The following is an 8,999-nucleotide window of genomic DNA, read 5'->3' on the forward strand; positions in this document are numbered from 1 at the left end:
ATAAACTGGAAAACAGAAGGTTTAATCTGAACATGAGGAAACAACTGCTTCACTGCGAGGGTGACAGAGCACTGGAACAGGCTGCCCGGAGAGGTGGTGGAGTCTCCTTCCCTGGAGACTTTCAAAAGCCGCTTGGACTTGTTCCTGTGTGATCTGCTCTAGGTGATCCTGCTCTGGCAGAGGGGCTGGACTTGATGAACTCCAGAGGTCCGTTCCAACCCCTTCCGCTGTGGAAATCTGCGAGATGGTTCTTAATCCAAAGTAATGTACTAATAACTGGTTTGAGGGACTGGCAATCAAGTATTAAGTACTCTAGGGATTTTACTGGTTAGTGGGCAAGAAGAAATGTTTTCTTCTGGAGTGAAGGGGAATAGGCACATGGAAATACTTAGTTTGGATGTGAGGAGATGTAGGGCAGTTTTAGTATTTGTATTAGTGTTTGTTAGAGAGATGACTGCAGTGGCAGTTTGCTCCCAGTGACTCCACAGAATCTATGCAGCAGAGCCATAGTAAGTGCTTATCTTCAAGAACCACCAACTGGACCAAATAATCATTTATATCTGCCCACCTCAAGTCATGCAGCCATAGTTGGAGTGTTTGTGGTATTTTTGTTTCCAAAAATGACTTCTTGAGGGAAGACAGCCAATGGAAGATGAACAAGTTACATCAGAGAAATCAAGGTGAGACACAACAGGGTTAAAAGTGGTCTTGTGAGCATGAAGCCTTCTGGTTTTTGTATTTTTGTGGTCTTCAGAGTGCTTAATGAAGGACAAAGGAAGCTTTGGGATTTTTACTGAAGTAATAATTAGGCCAGTAATAATGCTGCCTTGAATGGTATGGTGAGTGTCTTCTGTTTGTTTTAAGTTTCTAATACTGCACTTTTAAGTGAATTTAAGTGGGGTGGAGGAAAGGTACTGAAGAAGTTATTAAGTTCTTAAGTTAAGCTCTAATTGCTCATCTTTAAATGAGCAAATGGACATTTGAAATGTTTTAATCTTTTATTAGAACCAAAGCCAGTATATGCACAAGGAGGTCAGCCAGATGTGGATTTACCAGTCAGTCCATCTGATGGTCCTTTACCCAATTCAACCCATGAAGATGGCATGCTTCGGTAATGTAAATCTAAACTCTGTTTGAATCTGCCTGGTCCTTTACTAAACCAAGCGTTTATCCAAGGTGTCGAATAACCTGCATAAATGCTCTGATGTAAAGTCCACTATGCTGTCCTGCCGCTTCTGCTGAGAAATATTAGGATGAAGACTTCAGGTTTATTCCTGAGTCTTGCTGACGCTTCGTTGTGTGATATACCATCTGTACGTGTTTCAGTTTTCTATGGAAATGAGCAGCTACAATGATCAACTGGTGAAAAGAATTTGCAGTGTTGATCTCTCCCTGAGCACTCCCACCCCTTCTGCTCTGTTCCCACCTCCAGAGAGAGGAGAGATACTGCAGCATATTCTTTTCCTTTTATAATAATTTGAGAGCAGTTAATAAAGGTCACTGCAGAAATTACAAAGTCATGACATGGAAATGAGGACTTAACTGGGATCTCCTTTGTGGATGTTAGCATATATTAGAAGAATCTAGTTTGGTTTTGTCTCAAATTCATCTTAAATTCTTTAGAGCCAAAATGGACTATATGCCCAGATAGCTCTTGAAAAGGAGGAACATTTTGAGAAGAGAGTGTCCAAGTGCCTCACTTTAATCAGTGTATAAGACAAACCCTATTGAACAAGTTAATGCAGGTAGTGCTGCTAATGAGTGTGTGCAATGCTGTAGTTGATGAGCAGTTTATAGTATGCATAGCATAATATCCTCTGATGGAAATGATAGGCAAATTAATTCTTTGCATGTGTTCAGTCTCAAATTTACTAGGATATGTTATGCTATTACACCTCTAAGTGGAATATTTTCTAAATCTTTAGGCCAAGCATGAAACTGGTAAAATTCAGAAAAGGAGATAGTGTGGGCTTGCGACTAGCGGGTGGCAATGATGTTGGCATATTTGTAGCTGGTGTTCTGGAAGACAGCCCTGCAGCGAAAGAAGGATTAGAGGAAGGGGACCAGATTCTCAGGGTATGTCAAAAACAATAACAGCACAAATGTTTTGTTGTACCAAAGTAAGTTTTCTTTCTCTAGTCTTGAACATATTTGCATTCATAGTTCGTTCATACAGGTGTCTTTTTATATGTGCTTAATAGCATCAAAATCTCCTGCTAGTGTACTGTTGCTAGGAGGGGTAGTAAGTTACTACTTAGACTAATTCAGTTGATAAATTGTTTGTGGTTTTTTAACTGTTGGGTCAGTAAATTGTCAGAGCTCTGTATGTTACTGATGTTAATAGGTGCTCCATAATAATCATCTAAAGAATATAAAATGAACAGCTACCTATTATCTGGCAGCTGTGGTTTACTCAAGAAATAAAGTGGGACTCTTTAGAGGTACAAGAGACATCTTGAGATACATGCAGTTGGTGTATTTGTATGAAACAGATGTTAGCACTAAGTTGATTTTGATTTCCCATTGTATAATTAAGGCTGTTACGTTGTTTTATGTTAAATCAAACTGATTACTTTGTTGATACCAGGTAAATAACGTAGACTTCACAAATATCATCAGAGAAGAAGCTGTGCTTTTTTTGCTTGATCTTCCTAAAGGCGAAGAAGTAACTATTTTGGCACAGAAGAAAAAAGATGGTAAATATTTTTTGGGAGTAATGTAATAGACTGCTTGGAACAATGCGAGAAGTGTAGTGAATGACAGCTAACCTCTGGCTTGCAGAAAATTGGCACCTTATGATGGCTATTAACTGCTTTGGGATAGGTTACTACTACAGATGGTCTAGAGGTGGATGTTGTAACAGTATACCCCCTTACCGTCCCAAGCAAACTAACAAAACCCCCAAAACCAGACAGCCCAAACAGAATACCCACCAAAAATAACTCCTAGCATCTGACAAAGGGTATTGGCATTCAGCCTGGAGGGGTGCAGGAGAGCCTGCAGTTAGACCATTGGAAATGAGTGATTGGGCATGCACGCGCAAACTTCTTTCCGGTAAGATTCCTTCCTTCCAGGGAACTGAATTAAGCTAGCGCTGTCACCAAACTTCTGACCATGAAAATTGAGTTTATGTTGGTTGAGTTTGTTATTAATACTTATGCTGCTTAATGTCTCACAGCTACTCCGTTTTAAGGGTTCTTGAAGTAATATTGTGTGTTTAAAATGAGGGGAACGAAGGTGAGGCACTGCTCTGAGTAATTCTTGTGAGCATTAGGACATCACTTGGACTTACAGAATGTCATATTTTGGGGATTCTTTTTCTTTTTTTTCAGTTTATCGTCGCATTGTTGAGTCAGATGTAGGAGATTCTTTCTATATCAGAACTCATTTTGAATATGAAAAGGAATCTCCTTATGGATTGAGTTTCAACAAAGGTGAAGTGTTCCGGGTGGTGGACACTCTATACAATGGCAAACTGGGTTCATGGCTGGCAATTCGAATTGGCAAGAATCATAAGGAAGTTGAAAGAGGTATCATACCTAACAAAAACAGGTACGAACTTAAAACACTCCAATGGCTGTTTTAAAGCTACAATTTCAAATTCTCTGTCTGTGTAACGAATGATTGGACTTGTCTGCAGAATGTTAGTGTGTAGAAGTGGTTCAGTCAGAGATAAGTGAAGAACTGTTAAATTCCAGTTAAATAGCTGATCTGTGCTTTGCTTTTGAGCCTTGCACAGTCCACAAAAAACATTAAAACTCTCTTCAATTCAAGAGGCAAGGCTAGATAAAGCTGTAGAAATGCGGTAACAGCCACAGTAATTCTGCCTTGTACTTCTAATACAGAAACAACAAAAGCCTGAATCAGTGGGTGGTAGTGGTTTTGGAAGTTTAAGCTTGCTAGTCAAGCATTACTTCAGAAGCTGACTTCCTTGATAACTCGTTGGGATTTGTTGTCATCGTAGAGCTGAGCAACTAGCTAGCGTACAGTACACGCTTCCAAAGACAGCAGGAGGAGACCGAGCAGATTTTTGGAGATTCCGAGGTTTGCGTAGCTCAAAAAGAAATCTCCGAAAAAGCAGAGAAGATCTTTCTGCCCAACCTGTTCAGACAAAGTTTCCTGCCTACGAAAGAGTTGTTCTTCGAGAAGGTATGGCATTCTTCTTACTGTTGCAGGTTAACAGGTTTGTGTGGTTTGCTTTGATTTAGCCTGTGTATTTAAGAGTATCTTGCATTTATTTTAAGCAATCCATATATGTTGGCTTTCTCTCCTTCAATTCTAGCTGGGTTTCTCAGACCTGTAACCATTTTCGGTCCAATAGCTGATGTTGCACGGGAGAAGCTTGCTAGGGAAGAACCAGATATCTTCCAAATTGCAAGTAAGTGTGAGATGAGGTTTTAAAGTTATTGGTTTTCCGAGGTTGTTTATTTCTTTAGCTGTTGTCAAGATAGTGTTCAGCATGTTAACGTGAAGGAACAGACTAAATATAAGATCTTTTACTGTTTGGTTGCTGATAATTCTCTGAAGTTAAAGGTAATATCAGTTCTGTTTATAACCTTCTCACATTTCCTTTTAATTCAGTACGTTATAGTCTTGTTTCTAAGTGCTTTTGTAAAGACATAATGACTTTTATAGCCAGATTGGTGGATAGACTTTCCTGCATTGTTTTGAAGCACTGCTTCAATCAGTATTGACTGACTGAGCTGTGAAATTTTGTTATATAATAATGAGGGAATGTAGAGTGTGTTGTAAATTCACAACATATTTTTACTTTGTCCTCTTTACCAGAAAGTGAACCAAGAGATGCTGGTACTGACCAACGTAGTTCTGGCATTATTCGTCTGCACACAATAAAGCAGATAATCGATAGAGTAAGTCTTTTATTGTCACTGTGCTTTTAACACAAGAAGCCTACAAGTGGTATCATCAAGTGACGTGTTGGGTGTTTTAAATGTAAAACAATAATGAGTGTGTTTGCTTTAAAAATAACTCTCATCTTACTTTTGGTTAATTTAAAAAACCAAACCCACTATCCTGTTGCTTCTCAGTGTTAATAACTGCAGCCTAGGAGTAATTCCAGGCTTTGTTCCAGGGGATGTTGTCCTCTCTTCATTCAGGCTGTTTTAAGCTGTTTCCTCTTTCACTTAAAGCCATGTTGTGATATTACAGCTAGACGTTGTTGCTTTTCTTACGGAATTTTTAGTCTCCCCCCACCCGAATTTGCAAGCTAATAACTTGATGGGGTTTTTTGCACAAGGAGTAGGGGAAGAGGTCCTTCAGTCTTGCTTCCTTAATATCCTTAGAACTTAGCACGTTAGCTCATGATACGTGGCTCTACTCACATTTTTATTTCCTTACTTAATAATGAACTGCAAACCTTTGGGATGCGTAAGTTAAGGGAGATATTTAGCAGCAAAGTGAGGATGCTGTGTACTTGAGAGATCTTGCACTGGATGAAACCTGGCCAAGTTCTTGCATTCAGTGGTGTGGTGTTTTGTTGTTTGGTGGTGTGTTTTGTGTGGGTTTTTTTTTTTTTTTTAGGAGGATGGGAGGTATATAGTGAGACTGTCTTGTGTTTTAATCTTTCCTTTTTTTCCTATTAGAATAGTAATAGCAAACTGCTTACTTGGAGGGGATATGTTTTTGTTAAGAGGGAGGTAAATATTAAAAAACATACAGTTACATAGTTAGTCATACAGTTCAAAATGCATGTGCTTATATAGCCTGGTATTGGAATCAGTTTGGTTTCTGATACTCTACTATTCAAATAGGAGAAAGATTTAAGTCAATACTTTGAAACAATGAATTCTGTAAAGGTAATTACACAAATTTATTTTGAAGATGTTGAAAAAATGTAGTATAAGTGATTCACTTTCCTGCCTCTGTCCTTTTTATCACAACAGGACAAACATGCATTATTAGATGTCACTCCGAACGCAGTGGACCGTCTGAATTATGCCCAGTGGTATCCTATTGTAGTATTCCTAAATCCTGATTCTAAGCAGGGTGTAAAGACTATGAGAATGAGATTGTGCCCAGAATCTCGAAAAAGTGCCAGAAAGCTGTATGAAAGAGCTCACAAGCTCCGCAAAAATAATCACCATCTATTTACAAGTAAGTAATCTGATATACTAGATTAGTATTCTTCGGAGGGGGAGATAGGATGTGAGTAACATCTTCCTCCAGACTCTCTGCAAAGGGACCAAGTCAAGTAGTAGTTGACTTGTTCAAGCCCCTCCCCGTTCAATAACCAATAGGTCGTTGATGTGTGCATCATTTGCATGTGACTGCACGAACATGAAGTGAGCTGAAACATCCAGATAACATTTCTAATAGATCTGGTGCTTTGCAGGATCATCAGCCAAAATCAGACATTTGAATAAATAATACTATGTAATTTTATTTTTTTGGTCTGGCTAAACTGAAGCCTCACTTTATTCTAAGCTACTGGTAACTCCGTATTTCCTATGGGGTAACATGTCCCAAAGCACATCAGTAGGCCTTAAGGTTGCTTTGAATACTGATGTTTGCATTACTATTTAAATCTCATAGTTTTAACCTACCAGTTTATGTTGTTTCATTACTGGTGGTACAGATCCTTCTTAGTTCTGCAGAAATCAAAAGTCAAACTAACCTGCTGTACTTGTAGCTACCATAAACTTGAACTCAATGAATGAAGGCTGGTATGGAGCTCTAAAGGAAGCAATTCAGCAACAACAGAACCAACTAGTGTGGGTTTCGGAAGGAAAGGTAAGACGTGCGATGTTTGGGGAGAAGTGGTAAAACTCTGTTTGAGAGGTGTTTTGTTCTTTCACTCTGACGGGTATTACAGATAACTTGTGCCGTGAAGTTTGTCCTTTTCCCACCCCTCTGTTTTTAACCATCACTTGAAGATGTAAAGTAGCCATGCCTCATGGCTGCATGAAGTGCTCGGAACTGATCTGTCACTGTGTTAGCGCAGTTCCTCTGTTAGTGAGGGCTGTACAGTTGTCTTTGTGCACATAGTAGTAAGCGGGAGCATTTGCCCGTCACCACTGTTAACTGCAGGGTACGTTACTGCTTTGTAGACTGTGGGGATTGGATTCTTTTTCATGACAACTTCTGGGTGATTTGCTGCATTGGTACTAGGGGCTGGGATTGCCTCACAGTGAATTATTTTTTCATTAATGTAAAAGCAGGAGGCATGTTGATGTTCTCTCTCACCTTTGGGAACTGTGTTCTCTCGGTTGTGAGAACACAAACACAAAATCACAAGTGTCTTCTGCACTAAAACTGAGTTTACCTTCTTAAGCTGCATGTTACACTATGCACATTAGATTGATCCGCTTGAAGAACTAATAGCAAAGTGCCAACTACAAGTAAGCAAGTAATGAATCAGCTGTTGCTACGTGTTTCTTAGTGTTTGCATCATGTATTTCTGTTCAGATTGAGCTCTTTTAGCCTCCTTGTATACCTTTTGTTAATGATTGCAGTGTTGTATTATCAATTCAAAGTGAAGCTCTGTATCTCTTCTAACACAGAGGTTTCCATGGACCATGTGCACTATCCCCTCTGTTACACTGACAGTCATCTGTCCCCTTGGCAAAGTGATTCATAGAGCTACACTGCAGAAAAGGCTTTTTAGGTTTAACATCTTCAACAGTAAAACCCGATTTCTCCTCCACTGTGATACTCAGGATTATTCCATTCTCATACTGCTGTGCTGCTGGATTTGGAATATAACTAACTTGAACTCCAGGCTTTCTGTTGTGGTTCAGAACAGAATAGATGCGTTTTATTTGTTAACTTCTTCATTATTCACCGTAAAACCTTCTAGCTTTACATTGTGAGGAAAAGGGCATTCTTTACAAGATACTTCAATAAACGTACTCTAATTTTGTTTGACACAGGCAGATGGTGCTACAAGTGATGACCTTGATCTACACGATGACCGCCTTTCTTACCTCTCAGCTCCTGGTAGTGAATATTCTATGTACAGCACAGACAGTAGGCACACATCTGATTACGAAGACACAGATACAGAAGGGGGTGCTTACACTGATCAAGAACTGGATGAAACACTGAATGATGAGGTTGGGACTCCTCCTGAATCTGCTATTACGCGTTCTTCTGAACCTGTTAGAGAGGATTCTTCTGGAATGCATCATGAAACTCAAACTTATCCTACTTATGCATCTCAACCTCAGCCACAGCCAAATCTCAGAATAGATTCTTCAGGATTTAAAGCAACTACTACTCAGCCGGTAAGAAAGTAGCTGTATACACAGACCACTATACATTTACTTCACACTGCAGGTTCTTTTGAACAAGAAATCTGTGTTCATAGTCTACTTAACAGTTTTGTGAGTGCAGACAAGAATCTGTCAACAGCCACAATAATGTTATAATGAATTTGGAGAGTCAGCTTGCCCTACCTGTGTTAGTGATTCATTCTGCCAGGAGAGGATTGAAGTACAATTCTACTTTGATTAAATTTTTTTTTTTTTTAATCTTCAACATAATGAATTTCTGGAAGTGCTAGTGCATGGTATTTGCAGTACATTTCATTCTACATCTAGCTGCTTTGAGCAAAGCATCATTTAAATTATTTTAATATAAATCATAAAGTCATACAGTGATTCAATAGCAGTATATTTAAAATATTTTAAACACTTCACAGAAAGCAGAAGCCTCACCTGCAGTCCCTTACCTTTCCCCGTCGCCTGAATCAAACCCTGCAACCTCATCAACCTCTGCAGTAAATGCTAATGTAAACCTAACTAATGTCAGACTGGAGGAGCCTACCGCTGCTCCTTACAACTCTTACCAACCACAAGCGGGCCCCTTAAGAACATCAAGTACTGAGGGAGCTCATATAGTCCTAAGAGATCAAGAGCCATCATCCTTATCGCCGCATATAGATCCAGCAAAGGTACCTGTGCCACACTGTTGCGCTGATTTCCTGCTATACATCAAGCTAGCACGCAATTGTTTTGTTTTGCCCTTATTTGGAGCATTCC

At 39.4% G+C, this 8,999-nt stretch overlaps 1 protein-coding gene across 1 annotated transcript in view; it reads left to right on the plus strand.

Moving 5' to 3' along the window:
- Nucleotides 1-1,005: 1,005 nt before the first annotated feature.
- TJP1 (tight junction protein 1) overlaps nucleotides 1,006-8,999 on the plus strand; it is a gene marked incomplete at its 5' end in the record, with an annotated part of 25,778 nt that continues 17,784 nt past the window's right edge. Inside the window, 11 exons of the mRNA XM_010152002.1 lie at nucleotides 1,006-1,111; nucleotides 1,926-2,076; nucleotides 2,588-2,696; nucleotides 3,333-3,552; nucleotides 3,965-4,149; nucleotides 4,283-4,378; nucleotides 4,789-4,871; nucleotides 5,904-6,114; nucleotides 6,650-6,750; nucleotides 7,890-8,243; nucleotides 8,660-8,911. Coding sequence (XP_010150304.1) covers nucleotides 1,006-1,111; nucleotides 1,926-2,076; nucleotides 2,588-2,696; nucleotides 3,333-3,552; nucleotides 3,965-4,149; nucleotides 4,283-4,378; nucleotides 4,789-4,871; nucleotides 5,904-6,114; nucleotides 6,650-6,750; nucleotides 7,890-8,243; nucleotides 8,660-8,911 — 1,868 coding nt within the window. The remainder of the gene's footprint in view (nucleotides 1,112-1,925; nucleotides 2,077-2,587; nucleotides 2,697-3,332; nucleotides 3,553-3,964; nucleotides 4,150-4,282; nucleotides 4,379-4,788; nucleotides 4,872-5,903; nucleotides 6,115-6,649; nucleotides 6,751-7,889; nucleotides 8,244-8,659; nucleotides 8,912-8,999) is intronic.

Source organism: Eurypyga helias, unplaced genomic scaffold (genome assembly GCF_000690775.1).
Source record: "Eurypyga helias isolate BGI_N326 unplaced genomic scaffold, ASM69077v1 scaffold31765, whole genome shotgun sequence".
Lineage (NCBI taxonomy): Eukaryota > Metazoa > Chordata > Aves > Eurypygiformes > Eurypygidae > Eurypyga > Eurypyga helias.